This window comes from Schistocerca cancellata, chromosome 4 (assembly GCF_023864275.1).
Source record: "Schistocerca cancellata isolate TAMUIC-IGC-003103 chromosome 4, iqSchCanc2.1, whole genome shotgun sequence".
Classification (NCBI taxonomy): domain Eukaryota; kingdom Metazoa; phylum Arthropoda; class Insecta; order Orthoptera; family Acrididae; genus Schistocerca; species Schistocerca cancellata.
This window is the reverse complement of record NC_064629.1, coordinates 797,651,717-797,676,687: the sequence shown is the minus strand read 5'-3', so window position 1 is coordinate 797,676,687 and position 24,971 is coordinate 797,651,717. Positions and strand designations below refer to the sequence as shown.

At 38.5% G+C, this 24,971-nt stretch overlaps 2 protein-coding genes across 2 annotated transcripts in view; one reads left to right on the top strand and one right to left on the bottom strand.

The window, feature by feature from the left end:
- LOC126184701 (uncharacterized) overlaps positions 1-14,328 on the bottom strand; it is a 47,873-nt gene extending 33,545 nt beyond the window's left edge. Inside the window, exon 1 of the mRNA XM_049927213.1 lies at positions 14,149-14,328. Coding sequence (XP_049783170.1) covers positions 14,149-14,215 — 67 coding nt within the window. The 5' untranslated portion in view covers positions 14,216-14,328. The remainder of the gene's footprint in view (positions 1-14,148) is intronic.
- Positions 14,329-14,439: 111 nt separating this feature from the next.
- Positions 14,440-24,971, top strand: part of LOC126184434 (integral membrane protein GPR155) — a 171,663-nt gene continuing 161,131 nt past the window's right edge. Inside the window, exon 1 of the mRNA XM_049926826.1 lies at positions 14,440-14,747. Within this exon, the coding sequence (XP_049782783.1) occupies positions 14,746-14,747 (2 nt within the window). The 5' untranslated portion in view covers positions 14,440-14,745. The remainder of the gene's footprint in view (positions 14,748-24,971) is intronic.

The following is a 24,971-nucleotide window of genomic DNA, read 5'->3' as shown; positions in this document are numbered from 1 at the left end:
GTATAACCCAACTGATTGCTTGAAACATTGAATTTGAGTAATTTTGTCTTTTTAATAAATATTAATGCTGATTCAAACTGTTTTTCCACTTCATCCAAGAGCTTTCAGTTCTTTTGATACAGTCTTTTTTGAAGAAATACATTCTTCCAGTGCTACTTGATTGAGGTGCGTCTACTACACAGACTATGTTCTCCAAAGGCACTATGCAAGAATCTTCTCTTTCAGGCCAATAAAATGATGCAGCTGGTCCCGAAGGATGTAGAAATAGAATATCTGCATCTTCTTCATCATTGAATATTGTTTTTACCAGTCCAAAATACCAGTTACCATCATAATTTGCAGCCACATAGCTATTTATGGATGGTTCAACACGAACCCAATCAGAAGAAGAATGGAAAGAAAAGACTAAGGAGGGTTTTACAGTATCTGTAGTCCTAATTTCAAGGTTGTTTGTTGGAAGTGGTTTGAAGTTATGAAAACTTCTTGCTCCAGGAATGGTTCGGGTTGCTGAAAAACATTTTTCTAGTTTTAACTGTAGCAAATCAGCTTCTTTTTGTCAATAAAGTGAAAATGAATGTTTTCAATATTTGTTTCACAAAACTTGTACACATCGATTGCGGTCATTATTTGTTCTTCATCTGAAAGCTGTAGACTGGCTTTCCTTAAAATTCTTTTAATAGTTCTTCCTAGGCCCTCACAAATTGACTTCCCATGACTTGTTGCAAAGAAAGAGTGTTGGGCCTTCAAATTAAAGTCTCTCAAGTGTTAGGTCAAATTTTTAAAACTGTTTCTATTTATGTACTGCCCAGCACAACCATCTGTAAAGTAGTGAACTGAGTCAATGTCATTATGATGTAATGACAGCCACTTTGTAATTTCTTTTTGTACAAAGTTAACAAAACCAGTGTCATGTTCTTGGTCATCACTAATAAAACAGTGGTTGGCAACAAAAACATTGTTTTCCTCATTTCTTAGAAAAACTCCAATTGGGTGTAGAGTACAACCCCCTCTATTCCAGAGGTAACTTTGGATCTCATTTTGTATAACAAAGGAATAATTTTCACTGAAATCCATCACAATAATTGCTGTTTTGGGTGGTGGGTCTTCTTTCAATCTTTTAAAGGCTGCTGATTGGGATTTTGCTATAAACAAATGCGCGGTGAGCTTTTTCAATGACCTAACCAATAAAGAAATGTAGTCTTCAACACTGATAGACTGTTTGATCGTTTCTGCCGTCTGTGTTAACCCACTGACTGATTACAATTTCTTCTTCTAAATCATAATCTTCACTTGGTTTTTCAGTTAAGTACTCAGTTAGTGCAGTATTTGCAGGACAGCTGTCACAAAGATGTAGCATGCAGTTTTGGTTTTCAGTGATGCACACAAGCATCTTAATTAGGTCTTTATAAGATTCTTCAATTTTCACAGCATCCAGTAATAGTTTAACATTCTGGTGGATACTGCATACACATACAGTGTGTGTGCCTGCAGCACCAGCAAGGATACACCATTTAGGTCTCAAGAAACAAAATTTTGAAAATCCTACTTCTACCTCGGGATTCTCCATTTGAAAGAATAATAGAGTTTTCTCAAGTTACACAAAATGAGTCTTTTTTGCATGTACACATTTTTTTGAACACTTACTTTGTCTTTTGTTCCAAGTAGCACTCTTGAACTTTCATCCTTTTCATAAAAATCTGTTACTAGTCTTACTGTATTTTCAGAATGAGTTTTACCTTTTTTTGGACCAGGAGTTTCCAAAATACCCTTTTCAGATTTTAGCTTCCTAGCTTGTCGCACCATGTACTCACTTACATTAAATTCTTTCATCACTTTATTTCGACTCCAAGAATCTGGAGCCAAGGTCAGAATCTGGATTTTTCTAGACCTCCCAACAGATGAAATCTTCTCTTTCATAAGAGAAATCATTACATCAAAATACTTTGCTTTCTCAACCCCACTTGTATCTTCTTCATTATCATCAGAACTTGGTGCATCATATTTTAACTCTTTTGAAACTGCCTTTTTTTGCAGTCTTTTCAATAATGCTAACCTTCCTTTTAAAATAAGACCCTTTACTTCTGACAAGCCATGAAGCTTTATCGGTGTTAAACCTAAATTATCAAGAGCAATGTTTGTTTGTACGATGGATTCATTTCTGGATTCCAATGATTCTAATTCAACCATGACTTCATCATCTGTTTCACTTTCATTGACTTCAACTCTTAATTTTTCCTCACAAAAGTTACGGCATGTTGAGCAAAGCTTTTTTCCAGGTTTTATGCTAATATTTTTTGTCGGTAATTGTTTAGAAAGATCCAAGCCTACACTTCTCAACGATTTTTTGATGAGCTTTTTGTGTTTTTTAGTGGGTCTACACATGTTTGATACTTTTCAAAAACATTTAAAAAGTAGTAGCTGAGGTGTGAGCACATATTCTTAAATTCACACAGATTAATTCCAGATCGTAAGTGGATCAAATCTTTTACTTCCTCACTCAATTCAGATACCGGTTGTAACTTTTTTGAAGGTGTGTAGGTTGTTTGGAAACAGTCAGATTTTTTTAAATAACCCTACGCTACAGGTTTAAATATCTGACATACTGATTTCACTTTTGGTCTGATTACTGTTCTGGTTACTTTTATAGGATATTGGAAAAGAATCTCTGTAAACTAAGTAACAGTACTTACTGAAAGTTCGAATAAACTTAATAAAATACTATCCAAGCACTATTTAACACTGTAATAATTTTTTACTTCAAAACACAGGAGTAACAAAACAAAATCCAAGCATACATTGTTACTCCAAGAAGACAAAAACTTATTTTTGGTGTCTAAGTCACTTGGTACTTTTATTTTTAAAATATAATTAATATTATTTTAAAAATTAGATAACTATTAAACAGGTTAAAAAACACACATAATTTTTCTTTTATCTAATAGCCTATACAATTAAGAGTATTTTAAAACAAATTTGAGCTTTCTATCAGGCCCGAGACTCTAGATATTGCAGTTTTTGTAAAACTAAACATCTGTTAGCTTTTTTTCATTTGGAAGATTTTAATATATCTTTACAGTAATTTTTTTAACATTTAGATATAATACACAAACTTATTACAAAATTTCATACTGATATCTTGAGTATTCTTTAATATACAAATTTTTTTAGTTGTGTGGACACATTTAAGTTACGATTTCCGACTGCCGAAACAACGCCAAATCTAAAAACTTTAAAAATTTATATAAAAAACTATAAGAGATAGAGCAAAAATTTTTTACAAGTGCTTTCAGGATGATAAAAGAAGTAATTGTACCAAGTTTCATCAAAATCTGACATGGTTGGTGTCAAGGCCTGGGTGACTTGACATGGAATGACCCTTGGGGGTGGACTGATGACAGAAGGCATGGGTCACATTTCAGTGGTGTCTGAGTCTATCAGCGGGATGGGTTTCACTAGCCATGGTTTGGAAAGGGGAGGTTGGCAATGCTTATAGGTGACAGCATAGGTGGGGGTGGTGGGATCACTCATGGGAAAATTCCTGTAGTAGTGGGTGTTAGAGCTGTGCCGTTTTTAGATTGAAGTCAGCTGATAGGTATTCCTGCTTAAGGGAAGTCTCGCTAACAAAGGAACCACTTTCGACAAAGCTTAGGTATCCGATTAATGAGGGAATTAGTATATTTCATCAAAATATACAAGGTATTAGAGATAAAGTTAGTGAACTGCTTATAGATGTTGACTCTGAAATTATTGGTATATCTGAACACTTATTAAAGAAGAAGATAATTCAGAGGGTTCTTTTACCAGGATACAGGTTGGCTGGCAGCTTTTCTAGGAGCTCTTTGCGGTGTGGGGGAGTAGCCATGTATGTGAAAAACGATATCCCATTTGAGTCAATTGATGTTTCAAAGCACTGCACTGAAAAGGTGTTTGAATGTTGTGCAGGTGTTGTTAAATTTAGTGGAGCTAAACTTCTAACTGTTGTTATTTATACATCCCCGGACTCAGATTTCACAACATTTTTGCTAAAGCTCGAGGAGGTTCTTGGTTCACTTTATAGGAAATACAAAAAGTTAGTTATATGTGGTGACTTCAATATTAATTGTATAAGTGATTGTGCAAGGAAAAGGATGCTGGTAGACCACCTTAATTCATATAATCTTACGCAAACCGTATTCTTTCCAATGAGAGTGCAAGGGTACAGTAGAACAACCATAGACAACATTTTTGTTCATTCCTCATTACTAGAAGGGCATTCTGTTAGCAAAAAGGTGAATGGCCTTTCAGATCATGATGCACAAATTTTAACTCTAAAAGATTTTTGTGCTGTAACACGTGTTAAATATAGTCATCAGCTGTTTAGGAAAGCTGATCCAGTTGCTGTAGAGACCTTCGTAAACCTTATCAAGGAACAAGAGTGGCAAGATGTTTATAGTGCTGATACAGTAGGCAATAAATATAATGCTTTCTTTTCTCGTGCTCTTTGAAAGTTGCTTTCCGTTAGAATGTTCAAAACAGGGTACTAGCACAAACAGGCAGCCTAGGTGGCTGACTAGAGGGATAAGAATATCTTGTAGAACAAAGTGGCAATTATATCAAAACGTTAGAAACAGTCAAAATCTAAATGCAGCAGCCCATTACAAACAGTATTGTAAGGTGCTTAAAAATGTTATTAGGAAGGCAAAAAGAATGTGGTATGCAGATAGAATAGCTAAGCCTCAGGATAAAATTAAAACCATATGGTCAGTCATAAAGAAAGTGGCTGGTCTGCAGAGACAGGTCGAGGATATAGAATTAGTGCGTAGTGGTAATGTTCATGTTACTGGCAAGTCGCATATATGTACAGTATTTAATAATCACTTTCTGAATATAGCAGGTGAACTAAATAGAAACCTAGTCCCAACAGGGAATCATATAGCGCTCGTAGAAAAAAGTGTTCAGAGACTTACCTGAAATGTTCCTCCATGATACTGACAAGAGGGAGATTGAGTTAATAATTAAATCACTAAAGACCAAGAACTCTCATGGATATAATGGGGTATCTAGCAGAATACTGAAGTATTGTTCTATGTATGTTAGCCCAGTACTTAGCCATATCTGTAACTTTTCCTTTAGGAGTGGTCGGTTTCCTGACTGATTAAAGTACTTGGTAGTGAAGCCACTTTATAAAAAGGGAGACAGGAATAATGTTGACAATTATAGACCTATTTCTATGCCATCGGTGTTTGCTTAAGTTATCGAGAGGGTTGTATATGCAAGGTTACTGGAGCATTAAAATTCACAAATTTGCTGTCAAAAGTACAGTTTGGTTTTAGAAATGGTTTAACAACTGAAAATGCTATATTCTCTTTTCTCTGTGATGTTTTGGATGGATTAAATGAAAGGTTGTGAACACTAGTGTTTTCGTTGATGTAACGAAGGCTTATGACTGTGTTGATCACAATATATTACTGCAGAAGTTGGACCATTATGGAGTAAGGGGAGTAGCTTACAATTGGTTCGCCTCTTACTTTAAATACAGAAAGCAGAATGTAATTCTCCGCAATATTGAGAGTGGTAGTGATGTTCAGTCCCAATGGGGCACTGTTAAGTGGGGCATTCCCCAAGGGTCGGTGCTGGGGCCACTGCTGTTTCTTATTTATATAAATGATATGCCTTCTTGTATTACAGGTGATTCAAAAATATTTCTGTTTGCTGATGACACCAGCTTGGTAGTGAAGGATCTTTTGTGTAATATTGAAACAGTATCAAATAATGTAGTTCATGAAATAAGTTCATGACTTGTGGAAAATAATTTGATGCTAAATCACAGTAAGACTCAGTTTTTACAGTTTCTAATTCACAATTCAACAAGAACCAATATTTTGATCAGACAGAATGGGCATATTTATAAGTGAGACAGAACAGTTCAAGTTCCTGGGTGTTCAGATATAGAGTAAGCTGTTGTGGAAAGCCCATGTTCAGGATCTTGTTCAGAAACTAAATGCTGCTTTATTTACCATTAGAACAGTATCTGAAATAAGTGACAGTTCAACACGAAAAGTAGTCTACTTCGCATATTTTCATACGCTTATGTCATATGGTATTATTTTTTGGGGTAATTCTTCCGATTCAAAAAGGGTATTTTTGGCTCAAAAACGGGCTATTTGAGCTATGTGTGGTGTAAGTTCGAGAACCTCTTGTCGACCCCTATTCAATAGTCTGGAAATTCTGACATTGTCCTCACAGTATATATTTTCTTTAATGTCGTTTGTTGTTAGCAATATTAGCTTATTCCCAAGAGTTAGCAGCTTTCACTCAGTTAATACTAGGCAGAAATCCAATCTGGATGTGGAATGCACTTCCTTGACTTGTGCAGAAAGGCAGTGCAGTATTCTGCTGTATCCATTTTCAATAAGCTACCACAAGACCTCAAAAATCTCAGCAGTAGCCCAAACACTTAAGTCTAAACTGAAGAGTTTCCTCATGGCTCACTCCTCCTATTCCATCGAGGAGCTCCTGGAAGAGCTGAAACATTAAGCAAATTCTACATCTACATCCATACTCCGCAAGCCACCTGACGGTGTGTGGCGGAGGGTACCTTCAGTACCTCTATCGGTTCTCCCTTCTATTCCAGTCTCGTATTGTTCGTGGAAAGAAGGATTGTCGGTATGCCTCTGTGTGGGCTCTAATCTCTCTGATTTTATCCTCATGGTCTCTTCGCGAGATATACGTTGGAGGGAGCAATATACTGCTTGACTCTTCGGTGAAGAGTATGTTCTCGAAACTTTGACAAAAGCCCGTACCGAGCTACTGAGCGTCTCTCCTGCAGAGTCTTCCACTGGAGTTTATCTATCATCTCCGTAACGCTTTCGCGATTACTAAATGATCCTGTAACGAAGCGCGCTGCTCTCCGTTGGATCTTCTCTATGTCTTGTATCAACCCTATCTTGTACGGATCCCACACTGCTGAGCAGTATTCAAGCAGTGGGCGAACAAGCGTACTGTAACCTACTTTCTTTGTTTTCGGATTGCATTTCCTTAGGATTCTTCCAACGAATCTCAGTCTGGCATCTGCTTTACCGATGATCAACATTATATGGTCATTCCATTTTAAATCACTCCTAATGCGTACTCCCAGATAATTTATGGTATTAACTGCTTCCAGTTGCTGACCTGCTATTTTGTAGCTAAATGTTACATTGTTGATTTTCTTTATTTAAACTTACGAATTGTCGCCTGAATATGTTTCTTATATTTCATTTTATCTGTTTCTACTATCGTGTTATAATTTCATGTATCGACTCGTTCCATGACCATGGAGACTTCTTAATTTGGTCCCACAGAACAATATATAAATAAATAAATAAATAAATAAATAAAAATAAAATATATCAAGCTTGAATCAAGCTGATATTGAATTATTGAAGCTAAGAAGCACCTGTGAAAATATTGAGAGAGAGTGTTCTCACGAAAGGCTCTATTTGGGAACATTTGAAGACAGACAAATAATTTGTTGTGACCCTTTTAAGAAAGATGATGAAAAGACTGCTAAGAAATCTTTGAAACCTATTTCTTTAACCATGGAAAGGAAATATAAAACCCTTGGACTTATCCCAGGTACCAAGCTGTGCATAACATGCCGTAAGGACATTTTATCTCCTATGGGGGATGACCTTCCAGGGATGGATGAATGTGAAGTCGAAGATCAAGAATATACACCAGATCCATCTACAGCTCTTCAAAAACTTAATGAAAGTTGTGAATTACTTGAAATTTCACCATTTAAGGTTACCAAGAGAGCACCAGACAGGTGTCCAGAATACATTCGATCCAAGTCTCGTCACTTAGCTTTAAAAATCCAGCAAACAGCATCAGAAGTGCTACATGTTGCAGTGAAAAATGTGTCTGAAGAAACGGGCAGTGCTGAATGTACCGAGTAATATTTTAATGCAAAAACTTAAAGAGAAATTCAGCAGAAGTTCTGTTAAAGAAAAACTACAAATACTTACCTTAGCACCAGCTTCATGGAGTACAGAAAAAATCCAAATGTTTTTTAACACTACCGAATACATGGTAAAGAAATCTAGGGTATTGCTAAAAGAAGATGGTATTTTGTCAAAAGGGAGTTATAAAGTGGGAAACAGAATAGGTATGGATGTGAAAAAACGTGTCCAGAATTTTTACTGTGAAGATGATATATGTCACATTTCTGTCCCTTCAGAAAATGGCAAAAGAGTGTATAAGACAAAAAGACTAAGTATGCATAATCTGAAAGATGTATACTTAGCTTTCAGAGAAAAATACCCTGAAGATAAAATTGGCTTTACTAAATTTTGTGAACTTAGGACAAAAGAATGTGTTACTGTAAACAGTTGTGGACTGCATAACTGTATGTGTATGCATGTAACACCAAAATGTAAAACTGTTAATGCAGGCTGCACATTTCAAAGAATCGTACACTGAACTTCTACAGAAACTTGTGTGCAATCTGGGAAATGAGCAGTGCATGCTGCATTGCTGTTCTTGGTGTCCTGACGAATATGAACTGTGGAATGTTTTAATGGAGCTGGAGTCCTTACAAGATTATAAAAATGTTGTATTCAAACAATGGATGCAAACTGATCGACCTACACGAGACATTAATGAAGACAACCAATGAATTTGTTGAGTATCTCATGCAAAAACTTCAAAACTTAACACATCATATGTATCAAAATATCAGAGTCACTACTTCAAATCAAGCAAAGAAACCCTCTCTGATACTACATGCATCATCATAGTGGATTTTGCAGAGAACTATACTTGTTTGCTTCAGGATGCTGCACAAGGATTTTACTGGCAGAACATTCAAGTCACCCTTCATCCTTTTGTGGTGTACTTTAAAAACAGATGATTGCATTAAGTCAATGTAATTGTGTTGTATAAGTGACTGTTTGCAGAATGATACTAACACATTCTATGTATTCCAGAAGACTGCTCTCACTTATGTATTGGAACAATTACCACACACCCAACGTGTTATGTACTTCAGTGATGGCAGTTCTGCACAATATAAAAACTTAAAGAACTGTTCAAATTTGTGCCATCACAAGCAAGATCATGGAGTAACTGCAGAATGGAATTTTTTTTTTTGTAACTACTCATGACAAAGATGGGAGTCACAAAATGAAACGTGTATATTATTATTTATATTCTTTCTCTTTTAAATGATTAAACAGAATAAACGCCCTTCTTATTTTTTTAATGTTGAAATGTATGACAACAGGAATTCTTTGAGACAAAATTTAAAATGGTGAAACTTGTGATTTTAATGAAAAAAATTCATGAAGTTTGTAAAAATTTTTTTTTTTTTTTGAAAAGTGGCTTTAATTACAGATTTGCACATATTTATATGCACAGTTGCAGCATTTTTATAGTTTAGTGATATAGTTGGTCCTTTTATCTTTCTAATGACACCAAATTGAATAAAATCAATTTATAAATAAGGGAGTTATAGTAGTTAAAAACTTTCAACCTACCATTTGTACTGACACGAGATGGAGAAAATGCCAGACACTTCGAAATGGCCCCCCTGACTTAAGCTTTGATCTAAAAAAAATTATTTTATCACTTTCTATTTATATATTTTCTTACATCAAATTTTCACAAATACCTGTGACATGATGACAACGAGATTTCTTTAATTTGGGTGATTTTAAATGAAATGAACCTTTTAGCAAGCACCAGAAATTAGTGATATGTTGTGATTTCAATATTAATTTTGTATATGATTGTGGAAGAAAAAGGATGTTGATAGATCTCCTAAATTCATACGATCTGATGCAGACTATTTTCTCCAACTAAGGTGCAGGGGGATAGTAGCACAGCCATTGACAATATTTTTATTTATTCTTCATTTCTAGATGGGCATTCTGTTAGTAGAAGGGTGAATCAGACCATGATGCACAAATTTTAACACTAAAAGATTTCTGCACTCAAGCAAATGTCACATGTAATCACAAACTATTTCAGAAAGTTAATCCAACAGCAATAGCGAGTTTTTTAAACCTCGTCAAAGAACAAGAGTGGTAGGATGTCTACAGTGCTGATAACTTAGATGATAAACACAATGCTTTCCTTAACATGTTTCTCATGCTCTTTGAGAGTTGCTTTCCATTAGAACATTCATTTTACTAGCAGTAAAAGGCAGCCCGGTATTGACTAGTGGGATAAGGATATCATGTAGAACAAAATGGGAATTACATCACAATGTTAGAAGTAGTCACAATCAAGCTACAGTAGCCCATTACAAATAGTATTGTAAGGTGCTTAGAAATGTTATCAGGAAGGCAAAGAGTATGTGCTATGCAAACAGAATAGATAATTCACAGGGTAAAATTAAAACCATATGGACAGTTGTGAAGGAAGTGTCTGGTCAGCAGCACAAGGTTGACGACAAAGTCAGTTCATAATAAAAATACTTCTGTTACTGATAAATCAGATATATGTACAGTATTTAACAATCATTTTCTGAGCATTGCTAGTGAATTAAATAAAAAAATTAGTTTCTACAGGGAATTGTATAACTCTCATGGATAATGGCTTTCTGGGACCGATGTCTGAAATACTCCTCTGTGATATAGACAATAATTAAATCACTGAAGACTAAGGACTCTTGTGGATATGATGGAGTGCCTAGCAGAATATTAAAGTACTGTGCTGCACATGTTAGCCCTGTGTTTAGCCACATTTGTAATTTTTCCTTTAGGAATGGTCAGTTTCCTGAATGATTAAAGTGCTCAGTAGTAGAGCCACATTATAAAAAGGGAGAAAGGTATAATGTAGACAATTTTAGACCTATTTCTATGCCGTCAGTGTTCGCTAACATAATTGAAAAGGCCGAGTATTAAGGATAACTTTAACATTTTATATCACACGATTTACTATCAAATGTACAGTTCGGCTTTAGAAGTCGTTTAAAAACTGAAAATGCTATATTCTCTTTTCTCTGTGAGGTACTGGATGGATTAAAGAAAAGGTTTTGACACTAGGCATATTTCTTGATTTAACTAAGGTGTTTGATTGTGTTGATCACAAAACATTGTTCCACAAGTTGGACCAGTATGGAATACTGGGAGTAAATCACTGTTGGTTTACCTCATACTTTAACAACAGACAGCAAAAGGTCATTATTCGCAGTGTTGAGAGTGGTGGTGATGTGGGGTCTGAGTGGTGTACAGTGAAATTGAGAGGGGGGGGGGGGGGGGGGGGGGCAGTGATCAGTGTTAAAGACACTCCTGTCCCTTATTTATATAAGTGATGTGCCTTCTAATATTACGGATAACTCTAAAATATTTGTTTGCTGATGACACTAGCTTGGTAGTAAAGGACATTGTGTGCAACACTGGCTCAGATCGGTTTCAAATAGTGCAGTTCATGGCTTGTAGAAAATGAACAAACATTAAATCACAAAAAGACTCAGTTTTTACAATTTCTAACACACAGTTCAACAAAACCCGATCTTTCAATTTCACAGAATTGGCATATAATTAGTGAAACCGAACAGTTGAAATTTCTAGGTGTTCAGATAGATAGTAAACTGTCATGGAAAGCCCATGTCCAGGAGCTTGTTCATAGACTTAAATGCTGCCATTTTTACTATTAGAATACTGTCCAGAGTAAGTGATTGTTTGACATGAAAATTAGTCTACTTTGCTCATTTTCATTCGCTTATGTCATACGGTATTAAATTTTGGGGTAACTCTTCCTATTCTAAAAGGATATTTTTGGCTCAAACGAGCAGTTTGGGTAGTAAGTGGTATAAGGTCGCAAACCTCTTGTCGATCCCTGTTCACTTGTCTGGATATTTTGACACTGGCCTCTCAATATACATATTCTTTACTGTCATTTCTTGTTAACAATATCAGCTTATAACCATGAATAAGCAGCTTTCACTCAGTTAATACTCAACAGAACTCTTGTGCAGAAAGGTGTGCAGTATACTGCTGCATCCATTTTCAATAAGCTGCCACAAGAATTCAAAAATCTTAGCAGTAATCCACACACTTTCAAACCGAAACCGAAGAGTTTCCTCGTGGGTCACTCCTGGCGAGAAGTTCCTTGAAAAATTAAGCTGATTCTTCGTTATATTGGAGATTCTGTTTACTTAAACTTATGGATTGACTTTTTTGGGTTCATAAACATTTGATCTGTTATTACTTTTATGTTGTAATTTCATGTACTGACACATTCCATGACCTTTGAGATTTGCTTCTCAATTAGGTCCTACAGAAATCGACGTGTAAATAAATAAAACAGATCTTCCATGCACTCCATAAAGTCCATTTTGGATGGACAGTTACACAGATATTATAATCACTTGTCTTTACAGGACATCTGTTCTTTAACTAATTACACACCACTCCGTTCATCTTCTGAAACCCGTAGGTACATGAAGACCAGAACTGGTTGTTAATGAATGCTTTTTTGCCAGCAGCTCTTGGCAGCTGAAATGTCACTTATTCAAACACTGGGATACCACTGACACACTTATCCATAACAACCTGACGTAAGAAATTGTCGAATGGTTGCAATAAAGCACAGCAAATATAAGTACTTGGAAGTTGTGTTTACTTTTGGCAGTTTGTTCATGTGATGCAAAAATGTTACCGTTATTAACATTACACGACAATCCCTGGAGAGGGGGGGGGGGGAAAGACATGGACCTCATTTAATGCTTTAACTAAAATCATAAGTTTTAAAAATATTCCACCAACAAATTACGAGTTTTTCAGTAGCTTTATACTGACGCATAGCTTCCTTACAATCACGTTATTACCTGCCACGCTAACCTAGACATCGGGTCACGATACATGTAAGTCTGCCCCATAATCAAGATTTCTGGGATTAAATTCAGTTTTCATTGCATAGACCCAAAAAATGAGAGATTCTCGTTGGTGTGGAACGTATCAAAGTATAATATAAAACATTTGCATATAACACTTGCTACCCTGATCATTTTGTCAGGAGATACTCAAAAACAAGTTAATATAATACAATAAACTGCGACAGCTAATATTACAGAATTAACACACTGTCAGAATGAAACACTTTTATCCACTTTTAATAAATTTATCATATGCGGAATACCTAATCTTGACTGTTGTGACCAAGTGTTGTCAAAACTGAAATCTAACAGATATTTTTACTTAAGCTGATTTAACAGTCTCTTAACATATTCATCTATGGCGTAGAAGGAGTTGCCTGTAAAAAAGTCTTTCAAACTCTGTTTAAACCGTGCTTTATCTGAAACCAAGTTTTTAATGGTTTATTAAAAATGTGTGTTCCAGAATATTGGAGCCCTTTTAGGACCAAGGTAGGCCTATGTGATTTTAGGCCTTTACGTGGATTTTTCTTATACCTATTATTGATACCTAGTGTACTGAGCTATTGGTTGGAAATAGAGATGTATTACTTGCAACAAATTTCATTAAGGAATAAATATACTGAGAAGCAGTGGTTAGAATACAAAGTTCCTTGAACAGCTTTCTACAAGATGTTCTTGAATTTGGGAGGGGCGGTAATTTCACAATACTCTAGCCAAAAACTCTGCAGACATAACATATTATGCATATTACTGATCAAATAAAGACTTCAAGATAATACCAAAGCTGCTTCATTACAAATAACTTATTGCCAAGTGATTAAATATTATATTTTGTTTTATTTTTAAGATTCGTTGGGGTTACGGACTAGCCGTCATTTTACAATGATGACGAGAGAATAATAACCGAGTGATAACAGCAATAGAAAACTATATAATACGAACTAGGGCCACAAGTACTCAACAGTCATAACTGAAGTCATCAAATTTTTACTGATAACTACTGGTCACAATGGAGACAATATCTCTCTGGCTCCCTTCAAAATTATAGTGTGCAACATTGGAAAGCCGCGATGTTTTAATACCACTACTGCAAAGCTGCTTACTTCACTACAAATTACTCTCCAAGTTACCAAATCTGTAATAAGAAATTACTTACAGCTGCGATGGCCAAAGCAATTTCATATTATGAAACAAGTGTAGTCATTCCTAAGGCAATAACGATTACCGTAAAATTAGACATCCCGCCATACAAAAATTCGTTACTTGCTAAACTTTGGCCCTGAAAAACTTCAGTAATAACATACCAAAAAATATAACAGCAGAGTCTGTAGTAGCAAATAACAGAGCTGCGTAAAACACAACCGCAAACATTTTGCTTCCCCTTCTACACTGCTCTTCTGACTCGACGTCTACCAACTACGCACACATACAACATACACCGGTTATCCACCGGCCTATCCTTTGTATCTGTAACTATAAACATCATACATATCCAGTGGCGCCAACATACACGTTTAGATCAAGGTACAGCTCTAGGGTCGTCAAGATAATCTTTGGTTCGAGCTGTCACATGCAAATGTTTTGATTGACGCTGCAGTATTGAGGTATGGGGGGTCGGTGAAGTTATTAAAACTGTCGTGAGGCAAATTGAATTGTTTACTATTAAAATATATATTGGTGAATTTTATTCCTCGTGACACTACAGTTGTTAGTGGTGCATTTAAGATATTTTAATGTCGATCAAGTGTTTTGGGGCACCAACAAAGCGTCAGAGTTCTTGATATCTGCCTCATGTCAGGAAAACATCTATTATTCGGAAGACTAAGTGACTTCGAGGTCTTACTTCTTAAGGAAGGTAGCAGGCTAGGCATAGGTTTTTGAGAAACATCTGGGCAAGTGTCATGTGAGTTGAAACTTCGTTGTTTTTTTTCAATCTTCTATGCAGTGTGGCAATGTGGTGTTAATTGTGATTCTGGTTTAGCATGTATTTCTCTGTAGCCTTTTTAGCCCTCCTACATATAATGCTGTACAGTTGTATATATTGTAACCATGATATCTAGCATTTGTTTGCAACTCTCATAGGTTAGCCATGATCATTATTTACAGTTGTAGTGAAGTGACGCTGACCATGCCATGTACCCCTTCTAACACGAGACAGTGGACTGTGTTGATAAAATACTTTGGACACTGGATATCTTCTTACTGTGTGGCCTACAGTAATTTGGAACATATGGAATTAGATCCAGGACATTTAACTATTTTCCATATCATACAAGCCCTGTGAATCCGCTGATAGTGGTTCTGGGAATTAGCTACACTTTGCTCACAACTAACAGGCTGACTCTTAATTGCAGTGTCCGATTCCACCCATGTGCTTTGACCCATGAAATCATCAGTATGCCGGAAACAGCTACTTCTAGCGTATACAAAATGATGACATTGACATCACTACATAAACATGCCAACAAAGAAGAACACAAATAAAAATGACACAATAATGCCTCACTCCAAAAATAAAATAAAACTAACCGGACAACTATCAAAAATTGGGGTTTAGGGTGTGGACAAGATAAATATACAAGAATAAAAGAACACTGCCCCATCCCAAAACAAATAATATAAAAAAAAATAATTTACAGAATTCTGCTACACCAACAAAACCATAGGAATTGGACACTGTATTTGACCTATATAACTCAACCACAGCTACAGATACCAAAAACCGGCATCTACAACCCCAAAAAGTAGAATCAAAGATTTCCCTTGACCTATATAACTCAACCACAGCTATCGATAACAAAAAACCAACATCTACAACTATGAAAAGTGGAACCAAAACCCCAACTACTCAAAAACCCAAATACCCTATATTCACTACACCAATTAAACCACAACTGACCTACCATAAATATATACAACAACAAAATTTTATAATTACTATAGAATGAAACCAAAACAGAGCGCGTGCGCGCGCGCACACACACACACACACACACACACACACACACACACACACTCATGGACAATGCCACATATATATGTCTCTGGCACAAGCCGCTGCTACTGTCTCGCCAACCTTATGCTGTTGCCACGGACGTGACACCTAACATAATCAGAAATAAGTCCGAACATTTGCAGAAACTGTTTGACAGACATCATATTATCACCCATCTCAGTACATAATGATACACTCATGAACTTTACTGTCATGTACGTACCTAACAAAAAGGCGATTAAAAAAATCAGACTTCTTTCTGCACAAGAAACATCAAACTAATCAGACCTAACAAAAATGCCAAACACATAAAGAAAGAAAAAAAAAACCTTACTAGCTCACTGTTAACACTTCCTCAACCTATGTTACCGTACCAACTACCTAAACTCAAAACCACATTAGCACGATGACAACTAAAACTCATATGAACCCAGTACCGCATGTTAAACTCAGCATGTCCACATCCACCACCAGAGGGCACCGAACAATACAACAACACGACATCTACAAACACAACCAACTCAAAAACTCCATGGTGTAATGTCATCACATGCCACAATACCATTATGTCATGGGTCAAAGCAGTCAGATGGAATCTGATGCTTCCATTGACCCAAAACAGTACCTCATGTTTTTTACACGTGAGTTTGTGCACACAAACACTCAGCTTTCATATAAAGATGCTATGTTTAACTAAGAAGGAGACACCAGATTTATTGGACTGGAGGTAGATTGTAAGTTTTTGTGAAAGTGAATAATCGTAACATCTTGCACAAGCTTATCTTAGCAATTAAAATATTGCTCAAAGGTAGCACCAGTGATAATGGAAACTTATTTCTTTGTCTGCCTTCATTTCATGAACAGAGAAAATTTTAAGGCAAAAAGTGAACCAGCCATGCAATACATGGTACTAATTTATGAAGCTCATGTATGCCTCTATTCACCGAGGAGAATACTGGTACTCTAGCATTGCAATATCTACTTGTGTATGAGACTTGGGGTTGAGAACATGAAGATGTTTAACAGCTGCACCCATTCAGGGAACACAAGGCAATGGAACAATCTGAGTCTTGTGAACCCATCCTTAATTAGGATTATAAAGTTGTCCTGTAATTGACATTATCACTAAGACTTCAACAAAAATTGAGGGTTTAATGGCTAACAACAGTTTTTCAAATTCAAGTAGAAATCGTTTCATTTGTATTGGGAATATATTCACTGTAGGATACCTTAGGTCATTTTAATTGTGTTATGGTGCTGTAATACACTGAAATGGAATACTAAGTAGTGCTGTTTGCACAGAAATTTCTTTTAGCAGCAATTGACTTTTCTTTGAAACAATATCAGATGGTTGTGAAAATGAACAAAAGTTTAATATTTCCTTTTTTAACACTCTGACATTCTATCATAACGTGATTGGTGGCATATATTTTTGTTCGTATCATCATTTGACATTCTACCACAAAAATATAAAATAAATAACAAGAGGAACTAGAATTTTCTACTAGGCCTACTTACTGCTCTCATTCATTGACTCTGCTAGCGTATTTGTAATATACTGCTGTACTACACTGTTTTGAAATCAACAAGTACATACGTAATTCACAAGTCACCATACAGCCCATGGTAGAAGGTGTCTTGTAACACTACTAATCATTCTCTTTCCAGTTCCACTTGCAAACTGAGTGAGGGAAAAGTGCCTGTCTATATACTTTCTTATGAGCCATGATTTCTCTTCCCTTTCAAAACTAATTTACAGACTGTGAATTCCTTGACATCCGCATGAGGTATAACTATACTACCCAACAGTGGTGTATGAAAATCTGTGCCAGACCGGTGGACTACAACAAAAGGATGTAGACAGTGTGACATATAGAAGATTGGGTCACTCTGGGCAGTGTGCACAGATAGTGGAAGTAGTTAAGGCGGCTGCTCACAAAAAATGGAAATGTGGGTTTGAGTCCTGCTCTGACACAAATTTTCATATGTCATTATTGGATAGTATACCTAATACAGCTGATGTAAAGGAATTTACAGTCAGTGAATTAATTCCGAAATATTTCGTACAGCTGTGGATCATCAACAGTGTCTGTTCTTTCAGACATGCACCTAAATTCTATTGTCTTGTCTTCATGTTTCTTATACGAGATGTATGTTAGTGGTAATAGAATTTTATTGTTCTGCAGTTTGTTGCCAATGCCCATTCTCTAAACTTTTTCAGTAGTGTTTCACAAAAAGAACATCATCTTACCTCCAGGCCTATTCATAAATGATAGACAGTTTTCACTCATGAAAATGGTAATATTTTTCAGAAAAATTAATCGGAGCATATTGTGAAGTCATAAAAACTCCATTCCTTCCATTCAGACTGAACTACAGAAATGTGAGAAGACACTAGGACCTCCACAAGATCCAACAAATGCCTCTGTATAACACCTTACCCCTCCTGACACATACTACTCTGACTTTAATCTACTATCTAAATTATGCAAAGGCAACCATCCTATTGTAGCAGATGATAAAGCTATCAAATGCATCTCAGCTATGATAGCTCACTAGCTCCAACATATTATGCATAGCTTTCCAACAAACATAAAAGGATACTATGAAAAACACACACACACACACACACACACACACACATACACATTGGAGTATGTGGTGATTGGGGGGGGGGGGGGTAAGAAGGCATGTGGGGCAGGGAGGTGGAGGGATAGCAGGATGGGGGTAGGGGTAGGTGTAGTGTTGTTTGTGATAGCATGCAGGGACATGGTGGGGGCAGGAAAGGGCTGCGAGGTGGAGTCGGGTATCTAGGGGGGAGGAGGAGAGGAATGGAAAAGGATAGAAGCAGAGAAAGGGGAAAAAGATTGGTGGGTGCGTCAGTGGAACAGAAGGTCGTGTAGTGCTGTAGTCGGAGCAGGAAAGGGGATAGTAGGTGAACAACAGGGACTAGTGGAGGTTGAGGCTGGAGGTTATGGGAATGTATGATATATTGCAGGGAGAGTTCCCACCTGCACAGTTCTAAATTGCTTGTATCTCTCTGCGCCTGCTTCCTGATAGCTTTGGGTCAGTTGACAGAGGTGCTCATTGAAGAAACACTTCCTTCCATGAAGGTTGCTCCAGTACAAAAGTGGGTGTAATTTTCCATTCATATACACTTAAGAGTTTGAGTTATAGGTGGCTACTAAGTGGGGCAGCATCTTGCCCCAGTTATTGAGCTGGCTATACACATAACTTGAATGGAATGTATCAATTCATAATGTATAAATCCTTAGGGGTCTACAAAAGTATTTCAACTCAGACATGAAATTAATGCCCTTTTCCATAATAACGGTATCTGTAGTTGTTTGATGATGATACTGTTGTGTATGGTGAAGTGTTGAAGTTGAGTGACTGTAGGTGGATACAAGATAATTTAGACAAAATTTCTAGTCGGTGTGATGAATGGCAGCTAGCTCTAAATGTAGAAAAATATAAGTTATTGTGGATGAGTAGGAAAAACAAACCCGTAGTGCTCGGATACAGCATTAGTAGTGTCCTAGTTGACACAGGTACGTTGTTTAAATATCTGGGCATTACGTTGCAAAGCTATATGAAGTGGAACGAGTATGTGAGAATTGTGTAGGAAAGGCAAATGGTAGACTTCAGTTTATTGGGAAAATTCTAGGAAAGTGTGGTTCATCTGTAAAAGAAACCACATATAGGACACTAATGGGATCAATTCCTCTGTACTGCTTGAGTGTTTGGGATCCTCACCTGGTCAGATTACAGGAAGACATGAAAACAATTAGGAGGCGAGTTGCTAGATTTGTTACTGATAGATTTGATCAACCTACAAGTATTATGGAGATGCTTTTTGAGGGAAGATGATGATCTTTTTGTGGAACACTATTGAGAAAATATGGAGATTCAGAATGTGGAGTTTACTTCAGAACGATTCTACTGCCTTCAATGTACATTTCGCATTAGGACTACGAAGATAATGGAAATTAGGGCTCATAATGAGGCATATAGGCAGCCGTTTTTCCCGTCACTCTATTTGCAAATGCAAATGGAACAGAAAAGGAATTGATTAGTAGTAGTACAAGGTACCCTCCACCATGCACCATATGGTGGCTTGCAGAGTATGTATGTAGATGTAGATGTTGGTTAGAATGATGTCTTCATGTTTGGAGGAAAGTACCCCTCCCTCCAGTGATTGGTCCTGCAATCTGCTCACACCCTTGCAGCTGTAGAGGTGTAGCACTGTGCCAGGACTATGATGCACCCTCCCCCCCCCCCCCCCCCCCCCCACTTCTCATCCTAGCCGGTGATGTCACCTGGAAGATGGAAGATATAATCATTCCCCCTTCCTCGATCCAAATCTGTTGTCTACAAATGATACCTATAACCATATTCTCCACAAAATAAAAAAAAATAGCTCTACCTGTATCAGCTGACTTCCTTTGTAACATAACAACCTCCAAATTATCATGACACCATAGATACAAATAGAAACATGAACATCTTAATATACTACTGCTTCTTTTGTGATCTTAATGCATATTTAATTGTGTTTGCAGTTTGTGCAAGTGTGCCAGGTTTCCCCCTTTTCTTCTACCTCCCTCCCCACTTTGACAAAGTGCGACCGTTACTGGTGGCAACTAACCTGGTGCAACCCGAAAAGAATGAATACCACCAACATGCATGAGAGTCGTACACATTTGTAACTCCAGTTTGACCTTCACTGGTGAGGTCATCTCAGTAATGGACTTTGGTACCAAGTGACAATTTTTTTTGTTGTACTCTTTGGGGTGTATGGTCCTGATGGTCCTGTCGGAATCACCCACTGCCTGACATGATATTCTGGTAATTTAGCATTGTGTTGTTCCACTCTGTTGTGATCCTAAAGAGTCTTAGTATTAGTTCTTCCCACACTTCTTTCAATGTTCTCTGGAAATTTTGCACTGGTTCATCATTATTCCTAACTTTGACTTGATTACCTCAAGTGGCAAAGTGGCTGTGACCATAAACCAACTTGTATAGCGATATGCCTGTGTGTTTATGGTTTTTGAATTTTGTGTTTGTTTTTTATTTTGCACTTCTAATTCCATAGGACCAAATTGGGGAGCAAATCTCCATGGTCATGGAACATTTCAGTACATTAAATTACAACAGATGAGTAATGATAGATGAAATAAAGTGTTTATGCATCCTAAAAAGATGACAAACTATAAGTTTGTATAACCATGATCAACAATGTAACATAGGAATTAGCTTAATTTTTCTAGGAACTCCCCAACAGAATAGGAGGAAACTTTCTGTTTAGATTTGAAAGCATCAACTTACACCACTTATTGCCCGAACTGCCCATTTCTGAGCCAAAAATACCCTCTGAGAACGGGAAGAGTTACCCCAAAATATAATAGCGTACATCATAAGCGAATGAAAATAAGCAAAGTAGACTACTTTTTATTTCAAACTATCACTTACTTCAGATACTATTCTGATAGTGAAAATGGCATCATTCAGTCTTTGAACAAGATTCTGAACATGGACTTTCCACAACAGTTTACTATCTGTTTGAACATCTAGAAATTTGAGTTGTTCAGTCTCACTAATCTTATGGCCATTCTGTCTAATTAGCATGTCAAGTTTTGTTGAATTGTATATTAGAAACTGCAAAAAACTGAGTCTTACTGTGATTTAGCATTAGTTTATTTTCTATAAGCCATAAACTTATGTCCACTGCACTATTTGAAACAGTGCCAATGTTGCACACAACATCCTTTACTACCAAGCTAGTGTCATCAGCAAACAGAAATATTTGGAATCACCTGTAATACTAGAAGGCATATCATTTATATAAATAAGGAACAGGAGTGGCCTCAGCACTGATCGCTGGGCAAGATCTCCCACCCCCCAACTCCCACCGTGTTTCCAAACAATGATGGAATTTGTATGGATGATGATGCGCCATGCCACCAGGCCACCCCCTGCGGGTCCAGGGGTTAGAATTAGTCCGAGGTATTCCTGCTTGTCGTAAGAGGCAACTAAAAGGAGTCTCACGCTTTTTGGCCCTGTAAGTTCAGGTCCCATTCCATGGTTTGACCTGCCACTTTCAAAATTCCACAGAAGCGCGGTCCACATGGAGAAAGATGCAACTTACGTGGTGCACGAGTTATCCATAGTGCCCTTAGATTCGATCTCCTGGATCTCTTGTCACGGCTTTGCATCTCCACCTGCGATTCAACTATTTGAGTGAGGACACTTTCCAGGGTATGTCATCTTCTTCTGTTGTCTCCTGTCCCTTTTCCCCCATGACAATATTGGATTTCGCTGTGCCCAATATCCAGCACAGTAGCCAGTCCGTTGTGGTGGAGCCATCATGTACCCATTTGGTGGTAGCCCCCTGACAACACATGCCTGAGCTGTAAACTCCCCACGTATGCCAAGGAGTAGATGCCTGTCTTCCTGGGGCATCAAGACTCCCGGCAACTGCCATCATGCCAGTTGGCCTGTGCTGTGGCTGGGTGGCGCCTGTGGGGAGAGCCCCTGATCGGAGTGGGTGGCATCAGGGTGGATGACACACAATGAAGCAGACTAAGTCATCTCTTGCTGGTGACCATATGGCACCAGCAATCTCTAAGAAGGGCAAGATCGAATACAATGCCGCCAGGTATGACCCTAAATTGTTTCCCTCCACCGTTTCACCATGGGAGGAACATAGGGCTACCAAACAGAAAGAGCCATATTCGCCTTGGTTTTTAGTCTATAGAAGAACTGGTGGGGACTCCTTTCTACCTACAAAGCCTCAATTTTTCATTGAACACCTTGAGGATAAGTTTGGAGAAGTGACAGCGCTGTGCAAGATGTGAAATGGCGCAGTTTCGATTCAGACAATGTTCCCAGCCCAATGCCGAGAGTTACTCGCCTGTGACAAGCTGGGTGATATTTCTGTTTCTGTCGCTCCCCATAAAAGCCTCAACATGGTCCAGAGGATTATTTTCCATCGTGACCTCCTCTTGCAGTCTGACAATGAGCTCCTCGCCAATTTAGAATGGCAGGGTGTTCATTTCATCCAGTGCATTTACAGGGGATCCAAAGACAGCAGGGTTGCTACTGGTTCCTTCATCTTTGCCTTTGAGGGTGATTCATTGCCTGAAAAGATCAAGGTGATGTTTTACCACTGTGACGCTAAACCATACGTCCCTCCCCCTATGCGGTGCTTTAAGTGCTGGAAGTTCAGGCACATGTCTTCCTGTGACACTTCCAGTGCCACATGTCGAGACTGTGGATGTCCACTGCACCCAGATACTCCATGTGCGCCACCTCCCACTTGCATCAAGTGTGGAGAACACCACCTCCCCTGCTCACCAGACTGCTCAGTACTCCAAAAGGAGCGGAAAATCATGGAGTACAAGACCCTGGACCGGTTGACTTACACAGAGGCTAAACGTAAATTCGAAAGATTACACCCCATTCGGCTGATGTCAGCATATGCTGGAGCTATGGCACCATTGCTGTCCCAAGTTCCAGTGGTTCCTCACTCTGTGCCATGAACAGTGTGCCCTCCGGGCCACCAGAATACATTTGCCCCTTGGTGGCAGGGGGCAAATATTCCTCCGTTGCTCCCAAACGACCTATTTCGGGAGCAAGGCCCCCCCCCCCCCCCCAAATGCAGGGGACATCGGTCCCCTCCCCCTTGCCAGAGAAGCAACAGCCTCCTCTGTCTCCTCTCGTGTGGAAGAGGTCCCTTGGGGCCCTCTCTTCCAAGGTCTCCACTAATGCCACGGTGGACACTTGCTAGTGGCTCAAGGAGCCAAAAGCTGCTGGACCAAGAGCTTCACGATCTTCCTCTGTGCCTGAAACTGCTTCAGAGAAGTCCTCCCAACAAGCTCCTAAAGAGAAGTGAGAGAGCAAGCAAACTAAGAAGAAGTCTGCTAAGAAACAGTACCCTCTGGTGGCCCCAACACCACCACACTCTACCAATTCCACATCTGAGGATGCGGTGGAGATCTTAGCGTTCCCTACGGACCTGGATCTCACTGATGCCTCATCCACCATATCAAATGGCTACAAATACTGAATCTGTGGCAGTAGGTGACCCTGAGGCATAACCTGCCTCCTTGCATGCTTCATGACTTCCCAGCCTTACGATAATGTTATGCTCCAGTGGAATTGCGGCGTTTTTTTCCACCACCTGTCTGAGCTACAGCAACTCTTAAGTTTTACACCTGCTTTGTGCATTGCCCTCCAGGAAACCTGGTTCCCGGCAATGCGGACCCCTGCCCTCCGCAGCTATTGGGGATATTACAAGAACCGTAGTGACTATAATAGAGTGTCAGGTGGGGTTTGTGTCTATGTCCTGAACTCAGTATGCAGTGACACAGTGCTCCTTCAAACCCCTCTTGAAGCTGTGGCTGTCGGGATAAGGATGTCGCAGAAAATAACTGTCTGCAACATATATCTTCCTACAGATGGTGGAGTACCCCTGAACGCATTGGCTGCACTGATTCATCAACTCTCTAAACCTTTCCTACTTTTGAGAGATTTTAACACTCATAACTCCTTGTGGGGTGGCACCATGCTTACTGGCCAAGGCAGAGATGTCGAAAATTTACTGTCACAACTTGACCTCTGCTTCTTAAATACATGTGTCCCCACACATTTCAGTTTGGCACATAGCACATATTTGGCCGTTGATCTCTCAGTTTGCAGTCCTGGCCTCTATTGGAGAGCACATGACGGCGTGTGCGGTAGTGACCACTTCCCCATCTTCCTGTCACTGCCCCTGTGTCAGGCTCATAGACGCCTGCCCAGATGGGCTTTAAACAAGGCAGACTGGGTAGCCTTCACCTCTGTTGTCCCCGTTGAATCTCCCACACATGGTAACATTGATGTGGTGGCTGAGCAGGTGCCTACAACGATCGTTTCTGTGGCAGAAAATGCGATCCCTTGTTCTTTAGGGTGCCCCCCAGCGAAAGACAGTCCATTGGTGGTCGCCAGTAGTCGCTGAGGCAATTAAGGAGTGTCGGCAGGCTCTACAGGGGCATAAGCGGCACCCTTCCCTGGAGCACCTCATAGCCTTTAAATGGCTCCCTGCTCGTGTTCGCCAGCTTACCAAAAGGCGTAAACAGGAGTGTTGGGAGA